The sequence below is a fragment of the Coregonus clupeaformis genome, chromosome 6 (genome assembly GCF_020615455.1).
Source record: "Coregonus clupeaformis isolate EN_2021a chromosome 6, ASM2061545v1, whole genome shotgun sequence".
Taxonomy (NCBI): Eukaryota; Metazoa; Chordata; class Actinopteri; order Salmoniformes; family Salmonidae; genus Coregonus; species Coregonus clupeaformis.
The window spans coordinates 19,122,477-19,149,343 of NC_059197.1; the positions used below are offsets into that span (position 1 = coordinate 19,122,477).

The 26,867-nt window shown below is 41.2% G+C and overlaps 2 protein-coding genes across 2 annotated transcripts in view; both read left to right on the forward strand.

The window, feature by feature from the left end:
• LOC121567698 (calsyntenin-2) overlaps nt 1-26,867 on the forward strand; it is a 405,076-nt gene that overhangs the window by 131,483 nt on the left and 246,726 nt on the right. The gene's annotated exons all lie outside the window — the stretch shown is intronic.
• On the forward strand, nt 3,989-6,864 carry LOC123487741 (calponin homology domain-containing protein DDB_G0272472-like). Its single transcript, XM_045218828.1, has 2 exons — nt 3,989-4,110; nt 4,217-6,864. Exon 2 carries the CDS (start codon nt 4,876-4,878, stop codon nt 5,959-5,961), a length of 1,086 nt encoding a protein of 361 aa, XP_045074763.1. The 5' UTR covers nt 3,989-4,110; nt 4,217-4,875; the 3' UTR covers nt 5,962-6,864.

Here is a 26,867-nt window from a genome sequence, read left to right on the forward strand (position 1 = left end):
TAGGGGGTGGTTATATACATTAGGGTGGTTATATACAGTAGGGAGTGGTTATATACAGTAGGGTGGTTATATACAGTAGGGTGGTTATATACTGTAGGGTGGTTATATACAGTAGGGTGGTTATATACAGTTGGGGGGTTATATACAGTAGGGTGGTTATAAACAGTAGGGTGGTTATATACAGTAGGGTGGTTATATACAGTAGGGAGTGGTTATATACAGTAGGGTGGTTATATACAGTAGGGTGGTTATATACAGTAGGGGGTGGTTATATACAGTAGGGTGGTTATATACAGTAGGGTGGTTATATACAGTAGGGTGGTAATATAGAGTAGGGGGGGGTATATACAGTAGGGGGTGGTTCTATACAGTAGGGGGTGGTTATATACAGTAGGGTGGTTATATACAGTAGGGTGGTTATATACATTAGGGTGGTTATATACAGTAGGGGGTGGTTATATACAGTAGGGGGTGGTTATATACAGTAGGGTGGTTATATACAGTAGGGTGGTTATATACATTAGGGTGGTTATATACAGTAGGGTGGTTATATACAGTAGGGTGGTTATATACAGTAGGATGGTTATATACAGTAGGGTGGTTATATACATTAGGGTGGTTATATACAGTAGGGGGTGGTTATATACAGTAGGGAGTGGTTATATACAGTAGGGTGGTAATATACAGTAGGGGGGGTATATACAGTAGGGGGTGGTTATATACAGTAGGGTGGTTATATACAGTAGGGTGGTTATATACATTAGGGTGGTTATATACAGTAGGGGGTGGTTATATACAGTAGGGAGTGGTTATATACAGTAGGGTGGTTATATACAGTAGGGTGGTTATATACAGTAGGGTGGTAATATACAGTAGGGGGGGTATATACAGTAGGGGGTGGTTCTATACAGTAGGGGTGGTTATATACAGTAGGGTGGTTATATACAGTAGGGGGTGGTTATATACAGTAGGGTGGTTATATACATTAGGGTGGTTATATACAGTAGGGGGTGGTTATATACAGTAGGGTGGTTATATACAGTAGGGGGTGGTTATATACAGTAGGGTGTTATATACAGTAGGGTGGTTATATACAGTAGGGTGGTTATATACAGTAGGGGGTGGTTATATACAGTAGGGTGGTTATATACAGTAGGGTGGTTATATACAGTAGGGGGTGGTTATATACAGTATGGTGGTTATATACAGTAGGGTGGTTATATACAGTAGGGGGTGGTTATATACAGTAGGGGGTGGTTATATACAGTAGGGTGGTTATATACAGTAGGGGGTGGTTATATACAGTAGGGTGGTTATATACAGTAGGGGGTGGTTATATACAGTAGGGTGTTATATACAGTAGGGTGGTTATATACAGTAGGGTGGTTATATACAGTAGGGGGTGGTTATATACAGTAGGGTGGTTATATACAGTAGGGTGGTTATATACAGTAGGGGGTGGTTATATACAGTATGGTGGTTATATACAGTAGGGTGGTTATATACAGTAGGGGGTGGTTATATACAGTATGGTGGTTATATACATTAGGGTGGTTATATACAGTAGGGTGGTTATATACAGTAGGGGGTGGTTATATACAGTAGGGTGGTTATATACTGTAGGGTGGTTATATACAGTAGGGTGGTTATATACAGTAGGGTGGTTATATACAGTAGGGAGTGGTTATATACAGTAGGGTGGTTATATACAGTAGGGTGGTTATATACAGTAGGGGGTGGTTATATACAGTAGGGTGGTTATATACTGTAGGGTGGTTATATACAGTAGGGTGGTTATATACAGTAGGGGGTGGTTATATACAGTAGGGTGGTTATATACAGTAGGGGATGGTTCTATACAGTAGGGGGTGGTTATATACAGTAGGGTGGTTATATACAGTAGGGGGTGGTTCTATACAGTAGGGGGTGGTTATATACAGTAGGGTGGTTATATACAGTAGGTTGTGGTTATATACAGTAGGGGTTGGTTATATACAGTAGGGGGTGGTTATATACAGTAGGGTGGTTATATACAGTAGGGGGTGGTTATATACAGTAGGGTGGTTATATACAGTAGGGTGGTTATATACAGTAGGGGGGTGGTTATATACAGTAGTGGGTGGTTATATACAGTAGGGGGTGGTTATATGCAGTAGGGTGGTTATATGCAGTAGGGTGGTTATATACAGTAGGGTGGTTATATACAGTAGGGTGGTTATATACATTAGGGTGGTTATATACAGTAGGGGGTGGTTCTATACAGTAGGGAGTGGTTATATACAGTAGGGGGTGGTTATATACAGTAGGGTGGTTATATACAGTAGGGTGGTTATATACAGTAGAGTGGTTATATACAGTAGGGTGGTTACATACAGTAGGGAGGTTATATACAGTAGGGTGGTTATATACAGTAGGGTGGTTATATACAGTAGGGTGGTTATATACAGTAGGGTGGTTATATACAGTAGGGGGTGGTTCTATACAGTAGGGAGTGGTTATATACAGTAGGGAGTGGTTATATACAGTAGGGTGGTTATATACAGTAGGGTGGTTATATACAGCCCTCTGCTGTTTCCTGAAGTCCACGATCATCTCCTTTGTTTTGTTGATGTTGAGTGAGAGGTTATTTTCCTGGCACCACACTCCCAGAGCCCTCACCTCCTCCCTGTAGGCGGTCTCATCATTGTTGGTAATCAAGCCTAGTACTGTTGTGTCGTCTGAAAACTTGATGATTGAGTTAGAGGCGTGCTTGGCCACGCAGTCATGGATTGAACACGCACCCTTGTGGGGCCCCAGTGTTGAGGATCAGCGAAGTGGAGATGTTGTTTCCTACCTTCACCACCTGGGGTGGCCCGTCAGGAAGTCCAGGACCCAGTTGCACAGGGCGGGGTTCAGACCCAGGGCCTCAAGCTTAATGATGAGCTTGGAGGGTACTATGGTGTTGAATGCTGAGCTATAGTCAATGAACAGCGTTCTTACATAGGTATTCCTCTTGTCCAGATGGGATAGGGCAGTGTGCAGTGTGATGGCAATTGCATCGTCTGTGGATCTATTGGGGCGGTAAGCAAATTGAAGTGGGTCTAGGGTGACAGGTAAGGTAGAGGTGATATGATCCTTGACTCTCAAAGCACTTCATGATGACAGAGGTGAGTGCTACAGGGCGATAGTCATTTAGTTCAGTTACCTTTGCTTTCTTGGGTACAGGAACAATGGTGGCCATCTTGAAGCATGTGGGAACAGCAGACTGGGAAAGGGAGAGATTGAATATGTCCATGAACACACCAGCCAGCTGTTCTGCGCATACTCTGAGGACGCGGCTAGGGATGCCGTCTGGGCCGGCAGCCTTGCGGGGGTTAACATGCTTAAATGTCTTAATCACGTCGGCCATGGAGAAGGAGAGGCCACAGTCCTTGGTAGTGGGCCTCGTCAGTGGCACTGTGTTATCCTCAAAGCGGGCGAAGAAGGTGTTTAGCTTGTCTGGAAGCGAGACGTCGGTGTCTGTAGACCCTGCCACGTACGTCTCGTGTCTGAGCCGTTGAATTGTGCCTCCACTTTGTCTCTATACTGATGTTTTGCCAGTTTAATTGCCTTGCGGAGTGAGTAGCTACACTGTTTTGTATTCTGCCATATTCCCAGTCACATTGCCATGGTTGAATGCGGTGGTTTGTGCTTTCAGATTTGCGCGAATGCTGCCGTCTATCCACGGTTTCTGGTTTTAATAGTCACAGTGGGCACAACATCACCTATACACTTCCTGATAAACTCCATCACCGTTTCAGTGTATATGTCTTTAACTGCCATAAATGTTATTCATGTCATTATTAATGTTATTCATGTCATTATTAATAGGTTTTACATAATATCATTATTATTTGTACAACTTGTATTTTGAATATTGATTTTGCTTGTATTTATGTGATAGGAACTATCTGTACATTCTATGTTGTGTTGCGACGCTTTTAGTGGTGACAAGTTCCAGACATCACGGTAAAGTAGCGGCGGTAAAGTTTAGTACTCTGAAAGATAAGTTAAATTAACGACGTGTTTATTTACAAGTATTCTTGTTTCTAAGTGGACCCATTTCCCTCTCAGTTGTGTGCAGCCAGCGAGGTATGTTCATTATGTTAATTATTTGTCGCGCATATTTACGTGCAAGGTTTCTGTAACGTGAACGCCAACTTGTTTTTTGTGCATGTGTTGAAATGTATTTAAACAGTTCGACGGTGGATTGATGACGGTGGAGAATTTAGTAGAAGAATAAATCCATCAGTAACCAGAACAGCGGCGTCGTGTATTTCCTGGAGGGAGTGATAGTCGAACTCGAGTCTGCGTGATCGTTTCCTGACCTGCTCTGCAAGACGGCTCGTCAAGACGGACTCACAGATAAGCCACTGTTCAGTGTTAAAGGACTCACACAAGTTCATCCGTTTTTTTTTTCATGAAGACGTCCGTAAATCAGACACTTATGTTTGTGTTCTGAAAAGGTGACACAAGGATTGGAAAATATAAAGGACTTCAAAGGGCTGTGTGTAGCCAAGTAACATAACAGTGTGTAACAAGATATTAAGAGACATTAATGTAAGTGATTTAGCGATATTGATAATTCTTTATTTCATTGAATATAAGTCATTGATTTACTTAAGAAGAGGATTTATGTTTGTGCATTTAAGAAAGCTGTTATTTTGAGTGATTCTGCAACATTTCAAAATATTTATAATGCCTGCCTTTATTCTGAAGGGTTAATTTCAAAGACAATAACTTAACTTGGCATATTCTATTCTCTTGAGTATTTCTTTTTGTAAAATGTTTGTTGTAAACTCTACTGTTTATTTAAGACAACTGTCTTGTGTACAGGTTACTTTCAAATAAGTTAATATGTCACATAGAAGTAAAGAGAGTCAGTGTAAAGGATCACTCGTAGAGCCAGTAGAAGAGACAGAGCAGACAGATGAGTCTAGCGTTGTACAAGAAGCAGTACAGTCTGAAGAGCCTCGACAGAGTGGAAGAGCCCGTACATTAACGGAAAAGGGAAAAGAATTTCAGAAAGAAAAAACAAAAGAACTACTAATTCGCTTTGACAGCATTTATGAACGCTGGAAAGTTTTAACTAAGGTGGCTAAGAAATCAGTTACAAAACAAGATCCAAGTAACATCCTACACGAACACAGCAGCACTATTCAAAGAGAGTTATCTGAACTGAATAATGTTTATGAAGAATATCGCAGGATTGACAGCCCAGCTCACGAGATGCGCCGCAAGCTGGATAAATGTATATCAGTCACCAAGATTGTTGTACACAACGCGCAATCTCAAATTCAAGGAACAAAGGAGGAACTGATTTGGCCGGATGCAAGCTCCGTATTCGCATCTACGATTTCCAGTGTGTCATCTCCAGACTTTAAGTCTTCTAAGGCCACTTCCATTCGCTCTAATGTATCCTCAGTTAAACGACAAGAAGCCGCTGCTGAGTATGCAGCCACAAAGGCTGTGTTGAAGATTATGGCTGAGCAAGAGTGCCACCAAGAGAAACTCCAAAGACTTGAAGTTGAGGATAAGAAGATAGTTGCAGAGCAAGAAGTAGCTGCAGTAACTCGTCGTCTTCAAGGCGAAAGAGAAGAGACTGAACGTAAGATAGAAAAGGAGAGACAAGAAGCTTTGCTCTTAAAGAAACAGCAAGAAGAGAATGCTGCAAGGAAAAGATCTGTAGAAGACTTAAAAAGAGAGCTTGGACGTTTAGAGGAGATAAAAAGACTGAACGCGGCCAGAGCAACGCTTCAAGTCTATGACGAAAATGAGTTGTATCCAGACCAAAGGCTTACTCCACATAAGTCTGAGCTGCCTACATTTGAGCAACCAATTGATCAGGTGAATCCTGTGTATCAGCACCCACAACCACTAAGGGATGTGGCTCCAAGAAGTGTGCTTCAAAACGACACGAGAGCTTGTGAAAGTCCTGGATGAGGCTATATCAGCAAATAGGCTTCCCATTCCAGAGCCTACAATTTTTAGTGGGGATCCACTCAAGTTTAACCATTGGAAGTCTTCCTTTCAGACACTGATTGAGAGAAAAAATATTCCAGCTGCAGAGAAAATCTTCTTCCTTCAGAAATATGTGGGAGGAGCAGCTAAAGAAGCAGTAGAAGGTTATTTTCTGATCGATTCAGAAGATTCATATCATGCAGCATGGGACCTGCTCAAGGAACGTTATGGTGAGCCGTTTGTGATTGCCAAGGCCTTCCGAGACAAATTACATGCTTGGCCAAAACTAGCTCCTAAGGAGAGTGCAGACTTAAGAAAATTTGTAGACTTTCTACGTAGTTGTGAATTCGCTATTGCTCACAATGAGAGTCTAAAGGTTCTAAATGATGATATTGAGAATCAAAAACTAGCTGCCAAACTACCCAACTGGTTAAGTAGCAGATGGAACCGAAGGGCCACACAATGCCAACTGGAACACAGAAGGTTCCCAAGCTTTAACTATTTTGTGACATTCCTGTCGATGGAAGCTAGTATTGCGTGCAACCCTATAACATCCTACAACGCATTACGACAAAGTGAACCTGATAAAGCAAAGATCAAGAACCAAACTGTAGGTGCCAAGATCTTCACAACTAACATCAGTGAGAGAAACATAGTCACATGTGTGTTATGTAAGAAATTAGGACACAGTTTACACAAGTGCTTCAAATTCATTGAAAGGACAGTCGCCGAACGAGTCAAGTTCATTCAGAATGAAAGACTGTGCTTCGGATGTTTAAGTCCTGGCCATCAATCCAAGAGCTGCAGTAGCCGGATGGTCTGTGACACCTGCTCAAAACGTCATCCCACATGCCTACACGAAGATCGCTCAAAACAAGAACCAAAAGGGGGAAACATCTAAAGACATAAGTTATGGCAAGGAAAGAAAGCTACTGTCAACACAAGAGGTTATCAAGGAAACCACATCCAACAGAGTTGTGCAAGATGGCAATACTATACAGACTTCAGCGATAGTACCTGTCTATGTGTCAACGCAAAGTGATTCAAGTAAGGAAGTTCTTGTCTATGCTCTGCTAGATTCACAAAGTGATTCTTCCTTCATTCTTGAAGAAGTAGCAAACATTCTAGATACGAACACGGAACAAGTGAAGCTGAAACTATCTACAATGTCGTCAAAAATGTTCATTATGTTAATTATTTGTCGCGCATATTTACGTGCAAGGTTTCTGTAACGTGAACGCCAACTTGTTTTTTGTGCATGTGTTGAAATGTATTTAAACAGTTCGACGGTGGATTGATGACGGTGGAGAATTTAGTAGAAGAATAAATCCATCAGTAACCAGAACAGCGGCGTCGTGTATTTCCTGGAGGGAGTGATAATGTCTAAATTATTTTCGGAAGCTACCCGGAACATATCCCATTCCGCGTGATCAAAACAATCTTGAAGCGTGGATTCCGATTGGTCAGACCAGCGTTGAATAGTCCTTAGCACGGGTACTTCCTGTTTGAGTTTCTGCCTAATAGGAAGGGAGAAGCAAAATGGAGTCGTGGTCAGATTTGCCGAAAGGAGGACGGGGAGGGTCTTATAACCATCCCGGAAGTTTGAATAGCAATGGTCGAGGATTTTAGCAGCGCGAGTACAACAGTCGATATGTTGATAGAACTTCGGCAGCCTAGTCCTCAAATTTGCTTTGTTAAAATCCCCGACTACAATAAATGCAGCCTCAGGATATGTGGTTTCCAGTTTGCATAAGGTCCAGTGAAGTTACCCTACAGAGGGTAGTGCGTACGGCCCAGTACATCACTGGGGCCAAGCTTCCTGCCATCCAGGACCGCTATACCAGGCGGTGTCAGAGGAAGGCCCTCAAAATTGTCAAAGACTCCAGCCACCCTAGTCATAGACTGTTCTCTCTGCTACCGCACGGCAAGCGGTACCGGAGTGCCAAGTCTAGGTCCAAAAGACTTCTCAACAGCTTCTACCCCCAAGCCATAAGACTCCTGAACAGCTAATCATGGCTACCCGGACTATTTGCACTGCCCCCCACCCCATCTTTTTACACTGCTGCTACTCTGTTAATTATTTATGCATAGTCACTTTAACTCTACCCACATGTACATATTACTTCAACTACCTCAACTAGCCGGTGCCCCCGCACATTGACTCTGCACCGGTACCCCCCTGTATATATATAGCCTCCCTACTGTTATTTTATTTTACTTCTGCTCTTTTTTTCTCATCACTTTTTTGTTGTTGTTTTATTTTACTTTTTTATTAAAAATAAATACACTGTTGGTTAAGGGCTGTAAGTAAACATTTCACTGTAATGTCTGCACCTGTTGTATTCGGCGCATGTGGCCAATAAAATTTGATTTGATTTGATTTGATTTCTTCGAGGGCCATCGTGGTATCGGCTTGAGGGGGGATATACACGGGTTCCTATGGGGCTGACAGTGACGCTCTTATGGGGCTGACAGTGTAGCTCTTGTGGGGATGACAGTAGGTTCTTATGGGGGGCTAGGGAACATCCAAAACCTTATACTACAGAAGATGGCTAGGGAACATCCAAAGCCTTATACTACAGAGCAATGGCAACATTGTTTTAGTGAATGGTCGTGGTCATTTTTAGTCACAGCAAACCATAGGGGTGGCAGGTAGCCAAGGTTAAGCGTGTTGAACCAGTAACCGAAAGGTCACTCGATCGAATCCCTAAACTGACTGTGAAAAATCTGCCGATATACCCTTGAGCAAGGCACTTAACACTAATTGCTCCTGTAAGTTGCTCTGGATAAGAGTGTTTAGTAATTGTGTACCCCCATAGCATGCATGGCTGTGTTTCATTATAAAGTATCCAGCTGGAGATTAAAGCCATTCATGTTCTCCCCACATACACATTTTTATTCTGAATGATTATCATCACATTTACACTCCCTTTTCTCCCCCTCTGATATGGTATCATTGTCTTGAATTACACATGCACTTGAAAACATGGCCAGTAGCTATAATAGGAAATATCATAGCTGTGTTCGAATACTCATACTAACCGCACTAACCTTACTATTTGTGATGTAAATTTAGTATGTAGTATGCTTATTGGTCATAGTATGGATATAGTTAGTATGCCAAAAGTTCCCGGATGTCGTACTAAATTTGCCAAAATACAAAGTACACAAGCAGTGGACACTCTTTCCGTGCTTTTAGGGCCCATAATGCAATTCTTCAGGAAGAGGACGTGGCTTTACAACATTTACAGATTTCAAGAAAATGGCGGAAAATATGCAGCCGAAGTCTGACGAGAGTGGATACAATTTCATTGCTATAACTAATTATGACAAATGTTAAGAAAATGTTGAGCAATGTAATAAAGTAATGACTTTCAAAAAAGTACACGTTATGTTGGCTGACAATTTGTTAGCTACGCTATCCTTACGAAACGCAGCATATCATTACAGCAATATGTACCGGAATGTTAGCTAACTACCTAACGTTAGTTGGCTACTAATACATCGAACTTGCCAGTATATTAACTATATGTGATTCTTAGCTTAGCTAAGTGGTATAGTCGTTGTGCGTTCTCAATGGTCATTGTTAATTCGCTCTGGCTATCTACTCCAATTTCAGAGCACTCTCGTCTGTGTGCAGAATAAGTGATGAATTTACGAACGCTCAACACCCGGTGTTGAACATGGCCGTTGTCAGTAAATGTTGGCAAAAAAGCATAATTACATTGTTGCCAGAAGCACAGTTACAGTCACCAACGCCCTGGATAACATGAAAACAGCCTAACCAGCTCTGCTAGGGTGAGTAAAATGGTCAGAGTGAGGTGTTCTCTCATTTGTGTCTGGAAGTAGCTAGCAAGCTAGCCAGCGTTAGCCAGTTAGCTTGGGTGCTTGACTGCCGTTGTGAGGGCAGAACGCTCGGATCAACCCTACTCATCGGCCAGAGCGTCCAGTGTGCGCTCTGAAATTACGAACTGACAATCTGACAATGCCCAGAGCACACTCCAGATTGAATATACGAACACACCCGAAGTCGTAAAATGTCTATCTAGTAATTTGTTATGCTAACAAGCTAGCAAGAGGTTGCATAGCAACAGCATCAACTTCTGGTAGACAGGCGAAGCGCTACTATGCTAAACTGAAAGGATAACGTTCGTTTACAGTATACTAAAATTAATTAATAGTATATAGTATGTAGTATATACTCATTAAGTATGTAGCATACAGTATGTTAGTATGGGTAATCGAACACAGCTCATGTCTTCTACTTACCATCCATGCAACAGCCAAGATCACTTAACGTCAACCTACTGGCATGTAATACAGACACACACCCTTGACATTCTACATTGACTGTGAGTTATGTTTAGCATGTTGTGCTATCTGTCCATGATGATGGAAATTTTGGAGATGCTTTCTTTTTCTGCTGGTCTCTCTCTCATTCTCTTTCTCTTTCTCATTCTCTCTCTCTCTCTCTCTCTCTCTCTCTCTCTCTCTCTCTCTCTCTCTCTCTCTCTCTCTCTCTCTTGCTCTCTCTCGTTCTCTCTCTCGTCCTCTAGTTCTCTCTCTTGTTCTCTAGTTCTCTCTCTCATTCTCTCTCTCGTTCTCTCTCTCGTTCTCTCTCTCGTTCTCTCTCTCTCTCGTTCTCTCTCTCTCTTTCTCTCTATCTCTCTCTCTCGTTATCTCTCTCGTTATCTCTCTCTCTCTCTCGTTCTTTCTCTCTCGTTCTCTCTCTCATTCTCTCTCATTCTCTCTCTCTCATTCTCTCTGGTTCTCTCTCGTTCTCCCTCTCTGGTTCTCTCTCTCTCTCTCTCTCTCTCTCTCTCTCTCGCTCTCTCTCTCTCTCTCTCTCTCTCTCTCTCTCTCTCTCTCTCTCTCTCTCTCTCTCTCTCTCTCTCTCTCTCTCTCTCTCTCTCGTTCTATCTCTCTCTCTCTCTCTTGCTCTCTCTCTCTCTCTCTTGTTCTCAATCTCTCTCGTTCTCTCTCTCTCTATCTCTCTCTCTGTCTCTCTCATTCTCTCTCTCATTCTCTCTCTCGTTCTATATCTCTCTCTCATTCTCTCTCATTCTCTCTCTCATTCTCTCTCTCGTTCTATATATCTCTCTCTCATTCTCTCTCATTCTCTCTCTCTATCTCTCTGTCTTTGTCTTTTCTCTCTCGATTTTCCATCCCTCTCCTTCTCGCTGTATCTTTCTGTCTATTCTTTCTGATACACTTTCTCACTCTTTTCTCCTTCCTCACTCACTCTCTCCTTCAACTCAAGTGAAGTAACCCATGCAGGCGTTAATTCTCTCCTCTTCTTTTATGTTCTGAAATGACCCCTCTGATGCTCGAACTCTTTCTGTTGATGAGGATGTTGATTATGAATGGTGTAATTTGATTTTGAATGGTTTTATAGACGTACCAAACTGGCCTAGACCGGATTGTGGGCCATGACTGCCTGATTGGTATTACTGTTCTGGCCCTTGACTCTGTGTGAGGATGTCTTTTTGAGGTGATTGGCCAGTCATACACCATTATGCTTTATGCTCTACGCCTATTACTGGGAGACTTCATTATACAGCTGCCCAGTCGCCATTCTTTTTGGGGCATGGATCATGGGGCAAATAATGGTCGAAATGTCCCTAAAAAGGACCCAATTCAAAGAGAGAATAGAAGGAGTGAGATAAAAAATAATAATTAAGAGATGTTTGGACAAAAGAAATAGAGGTATTTTTGTGAATTTGGAAGGGACGGAACTGGGAGGAAAGGAGGTTTGATTTCACTTTGGTGATTAGAATTGGCCAGCCCCTGTTGAGAACGAGTGTTTGTAGGGCAACACAGGATGTGTGTGTGTGCAGGCGTGCATTAGTATTCAGTAGCCTATATTGTGCCAGTGGTTTGTAACAGTAGTTTAGAGTGACTGGCCGTGCCGCCTCTAGCCATACAGTCTCATAAGAGTTAATGACATCATGAACATATGTTTACAGAGTAGCATTAGAAAATAGCATTAAGCCACTCAGTTTGCTCACTTAGTCCCTCACATCCAGAGAGACTGTCTCTAGCACTCACATGTTAGATGTTAGTCCCAGTCAGTGTGTTGGCCAATCCCGTGCTTGGCGACGGTATCGTGTAATCCAGTATCCTCTCTGTGGACTAGACCCAGTGGGGAGTGTCCTGTGTCTCGTGTACCGTGTCTCGTGTCCCATGTCTCATGTCTCATGTCTTGTGTCTCGTATCCCGTGTCCCGTGTCCCGTGTCCCGTGTCTGGGGGAGAGTGTGTGACTGGGGATCGACCATCCACTACAGGACATGACTAGACAGATGTCTCAGGATTAACACTAGCTTAAATGGATACTCCCATCGCCTGGGCTGGAGCCATCATCGCATTAAAAGCAGCAAGTGTGTGTATGTATATGCGTGTGTGTGTGTGCATTCAGTCTGTGTGTGTGTTTGTGTAAGTCTATGTTCTTAGATATCCCCCGCCAGAGATAATGTACACACCATACACAAGCATGCTGAGGTTAGCAGGGGGTTGCCAGCTTCAGCACCACTCCTCCTTTGATGTAAGGTGTTTTTCATCTCTACAGCTGTAGGTGCTGCAGTTTGTTTCTAATATAAAAGGTGTTTTTTGATTGTGTGTTTATGTAGTTAGTATGTGTCTGTGGATATGTGTTAAGTCTGTGCAAATACGTGTGCGGGTGCATGCAGTGTGTGTGTGTGTCTGTGTGTGTCTGTGTGTGTGTGTGTGTCTGTGTGTGTGTGTGCGCGTGTGTGTGCATGTGTGTGTGTGTGTTTTGTGGTTAGTGAGCTGTGGAGAAGACCGTAGCTACTCTATCTGTTGATGAGTCTCTTTTTTCTGCGTCAAGGCCACAAAGACACGCTTCCATCTGTCTTGAAGAAATATACAAACTCTCTCCCTCCCTCTCCAGTAGATATAATTGGTATTACTAATCACTCTCCAGTAGATATAACTGGTATTTATTTTATTTATTTATTTATTTTTAAGGGGTAGCAGCATTAATATTGCAGATATATTATAACTTCCAATGTAATTGTCTGCATCACATCCAATACCCCATATGTTTTTTGCTCTCGCAAATATATATATATATATATATATATATATATATATATATATATATATATACAGTTGAAGTCGGAAGTTTACATACACTCCACAAAAAAAAAAAATATATAGTTTTGGCAAGTCGGTTAGGACATCTACCTCGTGCATGACACAAGCAATTTTTCCAGAAATTGTTTACAGACAGATTATTTCACTTATAATTCACTGTATCACAATTCCAGTGGGTCAGAAGTTTACATACACTAACTTGACTGTGCCTTTAAACAGCTTGGAAAATTCCAGAAAATGATGTAATGGCTTTAGAAGCTTCTGATAGGCTAATTGACATCCTTTGAGTCAATTGGAGGTGTACCTGTGAATGTATTTCAAGGCCTACCTTCAAACTCAGTGCCTCTTTGCTTGACATCATGGGAAAATGAAAATAAATCAGCCAAGACCTCAGATAAAAAATGGTAGACCTCCACAAGTCTGGTTCATCTTTGGGAGCAATTTCCAAACGCCTGAAGGTACCACGTTCATCTGTACAAACAATAGTACGCAAGTATAAACACCATGGGACCACGCAGCCGTCATACCGCTCAGAAAGGAGACGCGTTCTGTCTCCTAGAGATGAACGTACTTTGGTGCGAAAAGTGCAAATCAATCCCAGAACAACAGCAAAGGACCTTGTGAAGATGCTGGAGGAAACCGGTACAAAAGTATCTATATCCACAGTAAAACAAGTCCTATATCGACATAACCTGAAAGGCCGCTCAGCAAGGAAGAAGCCACTGCTCCAAAACCACCATAAAAAAGCCAGACTACGGTTTGCAACTGAACATGGGGACAAAGATCGTACTTTTTGGAGAAATGTCCTCTGGTCTGATGAAACAAAAATATAACTGTTTGGCCATAATGACCATTGTTATGTTTGGAGGAAAAAGGGGGCTGCTTGCAAGACAAAGAACACCATCCCAACCGTAAAGCACGGGGGTGGCAGTATCATGCTGTGGGGGTGCATTGCTGCAGGAGGGTCTGGTGCACTTCACAAAATAGATGGCATCATGAGGAAGGAAAATTATGTGAATATATTGAAGCAACATCTCAAGACATCAGTCAAGAAGTTAAAGCTTGGTCGCAAATGGGTCTTCCAAATAGACAACGACCCCAAGCATACTTCCAAAGTTGTGGCAAAATGGCTTAAGGACAACGAAGTCAAGGTATTGGAGTGGCCATCACAAAGCCCTGACCTCAATCCTATAGAAAATGTGTGGGCAGAACTGAAAAAGCGTGCGCGAGCAAGGAGGCCTACAAACCTGACTCAGTTACACCAGCTCTGTCAGGAGGAATGGGCCAAAATTCACCCAACTTATTGTGGGAAGCTTGTGGAAGGCTACCCAAAACGTTTGACCCAAGTTAAACAATTTGAAGGCAATGCTACCAAATACTAATTGAGTGTATGTAAACTTCTGACCCGCTGGGAATGTGATGAAAGAAATAAAAGCTGAAATAAATCATTCTCTCTACTATTGTTCTGACATTTCACATTCTTAAAATAAAGTGGTGATCCTAACTGACCTAAAACAGGGAATTTTTACTAGGATTAAATGTCAGGAATTGTGAAAAACTGAGTTTAAATGTATTTGGCTAAGGTGTATGTAAACTTCCGACTTCAACTGTGTATATACATACATACACATACATATACACATGCATACATATAAATACATATACAGTGAGGGGAAAAAAGTATTTTATCCCCTGCTGATTTTGTACGTTTTCCCACTGACAAAGAAATGATTAGTCTATAATTTTAATGGTAGGTTTATTTGAACAGTGAGAGACAGAATAACAACACAAAAATCCAGAAAAACGCATATCAAAAATGTTATAAATTGATTTGCATTTTAATGAGGGAAATAAGTATTTGTCCCCTCTGCAAAACATTACTTAGTACTTGGTTGCAAAACCCTTGTTGGTAATCACAGAGGTCAAACGTTTCTTGTAGTTGGCCACCAGGTTTGCACACATCTCAGGAGGGATTTTGTTCCACTCCTCTTTGCAGATCTTCTCCAAGTCATTAAGGTTTCGAGGCTGACATTTGGCAACTCGAACATTCAGCTCCCCGCACAGATTTTCTATTGGATTAAGGTCTGGAGACTGGCTAGGCCCCTCCAGGACCTTAATGTGCTTCTTATGAGCCACTCCTTTGTTGCCTTGGCCGTGTGTTTTGGGTCATTGTCATGCTGGAATAACCATCCACGACCCATTTTCAATGCCCTGGCTGAGGGAAGGAGGTTCTCACCCAAGATTTGTTTTTGTTTTTTTGTTTTGTAGTCATTTAGCAGACGCTCTTATCCAGAGTGACTTACAGGAGCAATTAGGGTTAAGTGCCTTGCTCAAGGGCACATCGACAGATTTTTCAGTCGGCTCAGGGATTAGAACCAGCGACCTTTCGGTTACTGGCACAACGCTCTTAACCACTAAGCTACTTGCCGCCCTATTTTTGATTTGACGGTACTATGAGCAGGGGTAGTGAGGGAGAGCTTTCAATTTTGTATAGATGAGGGATATACATTTTTTAATATATCTAATTATATCTAATTAAATTTTTTATTGTCCTATCATGATGGAAAGATCCCCAACCCTATATCCTGGACACCCACCTGAGTGACCCATACACCAAAGAGAAGTTCCCATCTCTTTTATGGACCTGCTGTGAGTATGCAGCCCAAACAGAGAAATAAATGCGGTCAGAGACCTACTTGAGCAGCACCGCCCCCTCAAAAGCCAGAAACCCCTGATGGGAGAGCATTATATACAAGGAAATTCTCAAAGCTGCTAATGAGAACCTTGACGACCTTTTACCTAGCTGGTGGGGATTCAGGTGGGGTCCCCCACCCAGGTAGTGGCAGTGCTGGCAACACTGGCTGCAGTAACCCATGGGGAGGGGGTCACACTCGGACAATCAGAGAGGGGGTTTATCATTGTGGCCCAGGTGGCACAAAATAATCAAAGGTCTGACTGCACGGAGATGCTTGGGAAAAATGGTTACAACGGGGGACCAGAGTGTTTGTGTCTCAGGTGAAGAGGGTGGATCTGATCTCCATCACCTAGGACTTGACATAGATTAAGTAGATTAATCAAATCTGACATTGTTGTCAATTTCTGCTCAATCTTGCATGCTTTCGCAATCAGCTGTAACTGAATGCGCACTCGTAAATCAGGTCCTTTCTTGAGTTGGCCTCTGGGATATAACAACCGTTGAGTATCTGATTTTATGGTGGATTGTGGAGGAGGGGGGGGGTGAGTGTGTTGGAGTATGTGAGTATGTGCGTGTGTGTTTGTCCGGCATCTGTTGTGGGGGGGTGGGGATGTTGTGGGGGGGGGGGTATGGGATGGACCACGGTAATTATTTGCTAGGATAATAATTGATTGTCAATAAATTAAATGTAAAACAATGGCAATCCGGTTTATATGTTAAAATCCTACGTATGAACTGGCAACATTATTACGCATATTAATTGATAATGATGGTAAATAAGATATGCAAGATATTTGAATAGATATATATTTTTAAATAGTTATACAGTGGGGGAAAAAGTATTTAGTCAGCCACCAATTGTGCAAGTTCTCCCACTTAAAAAGATGAGAGAGGCCTGTAATTTTCATCATAGGTACACGTCAACTATGACAGACAAATTGAGAATTTTTTTCTCCAGAAAATCACATTGTAGGATTTTTAATGAATTTATTTGCAAATTATGGTGGAAAATAAGTATTTGGTCACCTACAAACAAGCAAGATTTCTGGCTCTCACAGACCTGTAACTTCTTCTTTAAGAGGCTCCTCTGTCCTCCACTCGTTACCTGTATTAATGGCACCTGTTTGAACCTGTTATCAGTATAAAAGACACCTGTCCACAACCTCAAACAGTCACACTCCAAACTCCACTATGGCCAAGACCAAAGAGCTGTCAAAGGACACCAGAAACAAAATTGTAGACCTGCACCAGGCTGGGAAGACTGAATCTGCAATAGGTAAGCAGCTTGGTTTGAAGAAATCAACTGTGGGAGCAATTATTAGGAAATGGAAGACATACAAGACCACTGATAATCTCCCTCGATCTGGGGCTCCACGCAAGATCTCACCCCGTGGGGTCAAAATGATCACAAGAACGGTGAGCAAAAATCCCAGAACCACACGGGGGGGGACCTAGTGAATGACCTGCAGAGAGCTGGGACCAAAGTAACAAAGCCTACCATCAGTAACACACTACGCCGCCAGGGACTCAAATCCTGCAGTGCCAGACGTGTCCCCCTGCTTAAGCCAGTACATGTCCAGGCCCGTCTGAAGTTTGCTAGAGTGCATTTGGATGATCCAGAAGAGGATTGGGAGAATGTCATATGGTCAGATGAAACCAAAATAGAACTTTTTGGTAAAAACTCAACTCGTCGTGTTTGGAGGACAAAGAATGCTGAGTTGCATCCAAAGAACACCATACCTACTGTGAAGCATGGGGGTGGAAACATCATGCTTTGGGGCTGTTTTTCTGCAAAGGGACCAGGACGACTGATCCGTGTAAAGGAAAGAATGAATGGGGCCATGTATCGTGAGATTTTGAGTGAAAACCTCCTTCCATCAGCAAGGGCATTGAAGATGAAACGTGGCTGGGTCTTTCAGCATGACAATGATCCCAAACACACTGCCCGGGCAATGAAGGAGTGGCTTCGTAAGAAGCATTTCAAGGTCCTGGAGTGGCCTAGCCAGTCTCCAGATCTCAACCACATAGAAAATCTTTGGAGGGAGTTGAAAGTCCGTGTTGCCCAGCGACAGCCCCAAAACATCACTGCTCTAGAGGAGATCTGCATGGAGGAATGGGCCAAAATACCAGCAACAGTGTGTGAAAACCTTGTGAAGACTTACAGAAAACGTTTGACCTGTGTCATTGCCAACAAAGGGTATATAACAAAGTATTGAGAAACTTTTGTTATTGACCAAATACTTATTTTCCACCATAATTTGCAAATAAATTCATTAAAAATCCTACAATGTGATTTTCTGGAATTTCTTTTCTCATTTTGTCTGTCATAGTTGACGTGTACCTATGATGAAAATTACAGGCCTCTCTCATCTTTTTAAGTGGGAGAACTTGCACAATTGGTGGCTGACTAAATACTTTTTTTCCCCACTGTATATAGAGGTGACAGCATTGGAAATGCTTTTGGCGGTTAATCTGCTTCTGTTTTGTGCGTGGCACTGTGTGCTGTTTTCGATGGATGGGTCCTGGCCTCTCGGGGCCCTAGGGATCCGGAGGGATGTGGGTGGGATGCCGATCACTGGGATGACGGCTCAACTTGGGATGGGGAGGGGCTTTAGCGGGGGAATTAGTGGAGAATAATTGAAGGGATACTTAGTAGCAATGCAAATATCATGGTACAGCTACTGTATATGGACACTCAATCATTACGGGGTAAAAATTAATGGTACATTTACAAACATATATAATGATAAATAGACTTGAATCTTGTATCTCACTATGGTGTATGGTGAAATAAGTATAGCCAGTTATAATTGTAATGGCTTAGCTGATAATAACAAAAGAAGAACAATATTTACATGGCTCAAAGAGAAGGAATATAATATCTATTGTTTACAGGAAACTCATTCAACAATTATAGATGAAGTTGCGTGGAAAAAGGAATGGGGGGGGCGAAATATACTTCTCCCATGGGCAAAGAAATTCAAAAGGGGCGATGATATTAATTAATAGTAATTTCGATCTGAATGTGCAAATTGTCCAAATAGATACGCAAGGTAGATGGATTATTTTAAATATGTTATTGGACAATAAATAGATATGGCTCATAAACATTTACGAACCAAATAATGATGATCCACACTTCTTTGACAATATATATAATAAATGATCAACCCTGCAAGCAATTCAAGACAATATTATTATGGTGGGGGATTATAATACTGTTTTAAATAGCTCAATGGACCGTAAAGGAAATCTCACCACAAACAATCACCCACATGCTCTTAAGGAAATCGTGAATGTCATGGATACATTAGAACTAGTAGATATATGGAGGCTTAAATATCCTGATCTAGTGAGATATACATGGCGGAGACTCAATCAAGCTAGTCGTCTTGACTTCTTTCTTATCTCATTCTCGTTGGCACCAAAAGTTTAAAAAGTGTTGATAGGGGACAGAATGCGGTCGGACCATCATATAATTGGCATATACATTACTCTTACTGAATTTCCACGTGGGCGAGGATATTGGAAATTTAATCAAAGCCTATTGGATGATCATTTATTTTTAACTAGGACAAAGGAATTTATAACGGACTTTTTCTGACATAACATAGGTACAGCAAATCCCCTTATTGTATGGGACACCTTTAAATGTGCCTTTAGAGGCCATGCAATTCAGTACTCATCTCGAAAACAAAAGCAATTTAGGTCAAAAGAGTTTATACTAACAAAGGAAATAGAAAGTCTAACAGAACAGATAGATGGCAATAAAAACTGTAACATAGAGGCTCAGAATAAATTAGAGGAAAAACAAAAATAAAAGGAGAAACGTATTCAAGAAAGATCAACTGTAATATATTATAAAAAATAAAGCAAACTGGATGGAATATGGGGAAAAATGCACCAAATTCTTTTTTAATCTTCAACATAGGAATGCTACCAAAAATTATTTTATGAAATTGGTTACAATTGACGGAGTAACCCATGATTCACCAAATTATATTTTGAAGGAGGAAACAAGGTACTTTAAGCATATGTTTTCGTTTCAGTCGCCTCCATCTCCTCTAACTGAAGCAAATTGTAGAGATTGATAATGTAAAATTAACAGCCAAACAGAAAGACTCATGTAAAGGTGAAATTACAGAGGAGGAACTTCTGGATGCAATTAAATACTTAAAGTCTGGGAAAACTCCAGGGTTGGATGGCATACCAGTCGAAGTATACCAAACCTTTTTTGATAGAATGTTTTAACCACTCCTATGTAAATGGTAGATTATCTGACACTCAAGAAGAAGGTCTGATCTCATTATTACTGAAACAAGATACAACTGGAAAATATAAAGATCCAGTCCATTAAAAAAATTGGAGGCCTCTTACACTTCAGTGTTGTGATGCAAAAATTCTAGCAAAATGTATAGCGCATAGAATTAAAAAGGTATTGTCGGATATTATTCATTCTAATCAGACAGGTTTTTTTACAAGGAAGATACATTGGAGATAATATAAGGCAGGTATTGGAAACAATAGAACATTATGGAAAATCGGAGAAACCTGGCCTGCTATTCATAGCAGACATCGAAAAGGCATTTGATAAAATACGACTGGGGTTTATATATAAATGTCTGGGGCATTTCAATTTTGGTGAATCTCTTATAAAATGGGTAAAAATCATGTATAGTAACCCTAGGTGTAAAATAGTAAATAATGGCTATTTCTCAAAAAGTTTTAAACTGTCAAGAGGAAACAAGGTTGTCCACTATCAGCATATCTATTTATTGTGGCCATCGAGATGTTAGCTAATAAAATCAGATCCAACAATAATATCAGGGGATTAGAAATCCAGGGCTTAAAAACAAAGGTGTCATTGTACGCTGATGATTCATGTTTTCTTTTAAATCCACAACTAGAATCACTCCACAGCCTCATAGAGGATCTAGATAAATTTTCTAACCTCTCTGGATTACAACCAAATTATGACAAATGTACTATATTACGTATTGGATCAATAAAAAATACAATTTTTACATTGCCATGTAGTTTACCAATAAAATGGTCTGATGGTGATGTGGATATACTCGGAATACATGTTCCAAAGGAAATAAATGATATCACTTCAATAAATTATAATAGTAAGTTAGCAAAAATAGATAAGACCTTGCTACCATGGAAAGGTGGGTGCCTGTCAATTTGTGGAAAAATCACCCTGATTGACTCTTTGGTATTATCCTAGTTTACCTATTTGCTTATGGTCTTGCCTACGCCTAGCGAACAGTTTTTTAAATTATATGAGAAAAAAATATTCAATTTTATTTGGAACGGCAAGCCAGACAAAATTAAACGGGCCTATTTATATATTGAATATGAATTCGGAGGACAGAAATTATTAAATATTAAAGCATTAGACCTATCACTAAAAGCTTCAGTCATACAAAAGTTATACTTAAATCCGAACTGGTTCTCTTGCAAATTAGTAAGATTGTCTCACCCAATGTTCAAGAATGGCCTTTTTCCCTTTATTCAGATTACAACCACTCACTTTCAGTTATTTGAAAAGGAAATAATCTCCCAGATATCACTATTTCTAAAACAAGCCATAGAAAGTTAGTTGCAATTTCAATTTAATCCTCCAGAAACGACAGAACAAATAATGCAATATATAATAATAAACTTGAATACACTAATTGACAAAAAAACTTTTTTTTTTGACAAAATGTTTTAAAAAGGTATAATCTTTGTATAAGATATCATCGGTAGGACTGGTGGAGTTATGTCGCACATGCAGCTAACAAAAACATATGGAAATGTCTGCTCTACCCAAAATTACAACCAAATAATTGCAGCCTTACCGCAAAAATGGAAGAGGAAAGTGGAAGGAGGAGAAAGTAAGGAACTTGTCTGTCGGCCTTGCATTAAATAACATAATTGGTTAAGGACAACTGTGATAAATAAAAAAGTATATCAGTTTCATTTCAGGACCAAAGGATTGACAGCCGTCCCATATAGATTGCAAAATAGTTGGGAAGAGATTTTTGATGTACCGATCCCATGGCATAGTGTTTACAAATTGATACGCAAAACGACACCGGATTCAAAACTTTGAATCTTTCAATTTCAATTATTATATAAAATTCTTGCTACCAATAGAATGTTATTTATATGGGGGATACAATCTTCCCAGCTCTGCAGATTTTGCTGCGAAGAGACAGAATCATTAGATCATTTGTTTTGGTACTGTCCATTTGTAGCTTGTTTTTGGACACAGGTCCAGGAATGGCTAAAGGATTGCAATATTTACCTGGAGCTAAACCTGCAGATAGCACTACTGGGTGATCTGAAAAGTCATAGTCAATCGATCAATAACATAATAATACTATTAGCAAAAATGTTTATTTTCAATTCACAATCTGTAGAAACAATGAGAATAGAAAGGTTCAGAACTTTTGTAAGACATCACCGTACAGTTGAAATATATATGGCAAATAGAAATCCTATATGGATGGTGTTAAAATATAGATGGGAGGTGTTGAATGGAATTGAAGGATGGGACTAATAACAACTAACAACAAACAATAACAAGATAACTAATAATGTAGGCACGCTGTGTCCATAATAAGTGTATGGGTTGTAGGTTGGGAGCTTTTGTGAAGGAGCACAGTTAGAAAGATATGGCATACAGAAGCAAACCGGATGGACATCATGAAAATGATCGGAGGTTGAGAGTAGAAGAAGTTCAGGAGAAAGAACAAACAAAATGTAATTACTGTAAAATTGACTGTGTCCATAAAATGTAGATAGTGGGTATAGGCTGGAAGTAGAGGCCTAGGCATTGTTGTTCACTAGTTTACTCCAAGTGGGGGAAGGGTGGCGGGGTTGGAAAGTAATAAAGGGGAATATATATATTTTTAAAAAGAATATGTATGTGTATGTATGTATGTATGTATGTGTGTGTGTGTGTGTGTGTGTGTGTATATGTGTATGTATGTGTATTTGTATATATATACAGTGGGGAAAAAAAGTATTTAGTCAGCCACCAATTGTGCAAGTTCTCCCACTTAAAAAGATGAGCGAGGCCTGTAATTTTCATCATAGGTACACGTCAACTATGACAGACAAATTGAGGGAAAAAAATCCAGAAAATCACATTGTAGGATTTTTAATGAATTTATTTGCAAATTATGGTGGAAAATAAGTATTTGGTCACCTACAAACAAGCAAGATTTCTGGCTCTCACAGACCTGTAACTTCTTCTTTAAGAGGCTCCTCTGTCCTCCACTCGTTACCTGTATTAATGGCACCTGTTTGAACTTGTTATCAGTATAAAAGACACCTGTCCACAACCTCAAACAGTCACACTCCAAACTCCACTATGGCCAAGACCAAAGAGCTGTCAAAGGACACCAGAAACAAAATTGTAGACCTGCACCAGGCTGGGAAGACTGAATCTGCAATAGGTAAGCAGCTTGGTTTGAAGAAATCAACTGTGGGAGCAATTATTAGGAAATGGAAGACATACAAGACCACTGATAATCTCCCTCGATCTGGGGCTCCACGCAAGATCTCACCCCGTGGGGTCAAAATGATCACAAGAACGGTGAGCAAAAATCCCAGAACCACACGGGGGACCTAGTGAATGACCTGCAGAGAGCTGGGACCAAAGTAACAAAGCCTACCATCAGTAACACACTACGCCGCCAGGGACTCAAATCCTGCAGTGCTAGACGTGTCCCCCTGCTTAAGCCAGTACATGTCCAGGCCCGTCTGAAGTTTGCTAGAGTGCATCCAGAAGAGGATTGGGAGAATGTCATATGGTCAGATGAAACCAAAATATAACTTTTTGGTAAAAACTCAACTCGTCGTGATTGGAGGACAAAGAATGCTGAGTTGCATCCAAAGAACACCATACCTACTGTGAAGCATGGGAGTGAAAACATCATACTTTGGGGCTGTTTTTCTGCAAAGGGACCAGGACGACTGATCCGTGTAAAGGAAAGAATGAATGGGGCCATGTATCGTGAGATTTTGAGTGAAAACCTCCTTCCATCAGCAAGGGCATTGAAGATGAAACGTGGCTGGGTCTTTCAGCATGACAATGATCCCAAACACACCGCCCGGGCAACGAAGGAGTGGCTTCGTAGAAGCATTTCAAGGTCCTGGAGTCTCCAGATCTCAACCCCATAGAAAATCTTTGGAGGGAGTTGAAAGTCCGTGTTGCCCAGCGACAGCCCCAAAACATCACTGCTCTAGAGGAGATCTGCATGGAGGAATGGGCCAAAATACCAGCAACAGTGTGTGAAAACCTTGTGAAGACTTACAGAAAACGTTTGACCTGTGTCATTGCCAACAAAGGGTATATAACAAAGTATTGAGAAACTTTTGTTATTGACCAAATACTTATTTACCACCATAATTTGCAAATAAATTCATTAAAAATCCTACAATGTGATTTTCTGGATTTTTTTTCCTCATTTTGTCTGTCATAGTTGACGTGTACCTATGATGAAAATTACAGGCCTCTCTCATCTTTTTAAGTGGGAGAACTTGCACAATTGGTGGCTGACTAAATACTTTTTTTCCCCACTGTATATATATATATATATATATATATATATATATATATATATTGCACTGCTCAAAAAAATAAAGGGAACACTAAAATAACACATCCTAGATCTGAATGTATGAAATAATCTTATTAAATACTTTTTTCTTTACATAGTTGAATGTGCTGACAACAAAATCACACAAAAAGTATCAATGGAAATCAAATGTATCAACCCTTGGAGGTCTGGATTTGGAGTCACCCTCAAAATTAAAGTGGAAAACCACACTACAGGCTGATCCAACTTTGATGTAATGTCCTTAAAACAAGTCAAAATGAGGCTCAGTAGTGTGTGTGGCCTCCACGTGCCTGTATGACCTCCCTACAACGCCTGGGCATGCTCCTGATGAGGTGGCTGATGGTCTCCTTAGGGATCTCCTCCCAGACCTGGACTAAAGCATCCGCCAACTCCTGGACAGTCTGTGGGGCAACGTGGCGTTGGTGGATGGAGCGAGACATTATGTCCCAGATGTGCTCAATTGGATTCAGGTCTGGGGAACGGGCGGTCCATAGCATCAATGCCTTCCTCTTGCAGGAACTGCTGACACACTCCAGCCACATGAGGTCTAGCATTGTCTTGCATTAGGAGGAACCCGGGGCCAACCGCACCAGCATATGGTCTCACAAGGGGTCTGAGGATCTCATCTCGGTACCTAATGGCAGTCAGGCTACCTCTGGCGAGCACATGGAAGGCTGTGCGCCCCCCCAAAGAAATGCCACCCCACACCATGACTGACCCACCGCCAAACCGGTCATGCTGGAGGATGTCTCCAGACTCTGTCACGTCTGTCACGTGCTCAGTGTGAACCTGCTTTCATCTGTGAAGAGCACAGGGCGCCAGTGGAATTTGCCAATCTTGGTGTTCTCTGGCAAATGCCAAACGTCCTGCACGGTGTTGGGCTGTAAGCACAACCCCCACCTGTTGACGTCGGGCCCTCATACCACCGTCATGGAGTCTGTTTCTGACCGTTTGAGCAGACACATGCACATTTGTGGCCTGCTGGAGGTCATTTTGCAGTGCTCTGGCAGTGCTCCTCCTGCTCCTCCTTGCACAAAGGCGGAGGTAGCAGTCCTGCTGCTGGGTTGTTGCCCTCCTACGGCCTCCTCCATGTCTCCTGATGTACTGGCCTGTCTCCTGGTAGCGCCTCCATGCTTTGGACACTACGCTGACAGACACAGCAAACCTTCTTGCCACAGCTCGCATTGATGTGCCATCCTGGATGAGCTGCACTACCTGAGCCACTTTTGTGGGTTGTAGACTCCGTCTCATGCTACCACTAGAGTGAAAGCACCGCCAGCATTCAAAAGTGACCAAAACATCAGCCAGGAAGCATAGGAACTGAGAAGTGGTCGGTGGTCACCACCTGCAAAACCAGTCCTTTATTGGGGGTGTCTTGCTAATTTTCTATAATTTCCACCTGTTGTCTATTCCATTTGCACAACAGCATGTGCAATTTATTGTCAATCAGTGTTGCTTCCTAAGTGGATAGTTTGATTTCACAGAAGTGTGATTGACTTGGAGTTACATTGTGTTGTTTAAGTGTTCCCTTATTTTTTTTGAGCAGTGTATATATATATATATATATATATATATATATATATATATATATATATATATATATATATATATATATATATACATATATATGTATATGTATGTGTGTGTATGTATGTATATGTATGTATGTATGTATGTATGTATGTATGTATGTATGTATGTATGTATGTATGTATATATATGTATATGTATGTGTGTGTATGTATATATATATAAACATGGGGGATTGGAAGTGATGCAGACAATTACATTGATCTATCTGCAATATTAAGCTGATATACCCCCCCAAAAATAAAAAAAATAAAAAATAAAATAATAATAAAATAAAATAAAATATAAAAAGTAAAACATTAAGAAATAACAAAAATATAAAAAAATATATTTGACGGTACATGGCCATGTCCATCGTCCCTTTGATGCAGTGAAGTTGTCCTTTCCCCTTAGCAGAAAAACACACCAAAAGCATAATGTTTCCACCTCCATGTTTGACAGTGGGGATGGGGTTTTTGGGGTCATAGGCAGCATTCCTCCTCCTCCAAACACGGCGAGTTGAGTTGATGCCAAAGAGCTCGATTTTGGTCTCATCTGACCACAACACTTTCACCCAGTTCTCCTCTGAATCATTCAGATGTTCATTGGCAAACTTCAGACGGGCCTGTATATGTGCTTTCTTGAGCAGGGGGACCTTGCGGGCGCTGCAGGATTTCAGTCCTTTACGGCGTAGTGTGTTACCAATTGTTTTCTTGGTTACTATGGTCCCAGCTGCCTTTAGATCATTGACAAGATCCTCCTGTGTAGTTCTGGGCTGATTCCTCACCGTTCTCATGATCATTGCATCTCCACGAGGTGAGAACTTGCATGGAGCCCCAGGCCGAGGGAGATTGACATTTATTTTGTCTTTCTTTCATTTGCTAATAATTGC

Bases quoted from the DNA above. Each gene is read 5' to 3' on its own strand.
- LOC123487741 (XM_045218828.1), top strand. From the start codon at position 4,876: ATGTCACATAGAAGTAAAGAGAGTCAGTGTAAAGGATCACTCGTAGAG.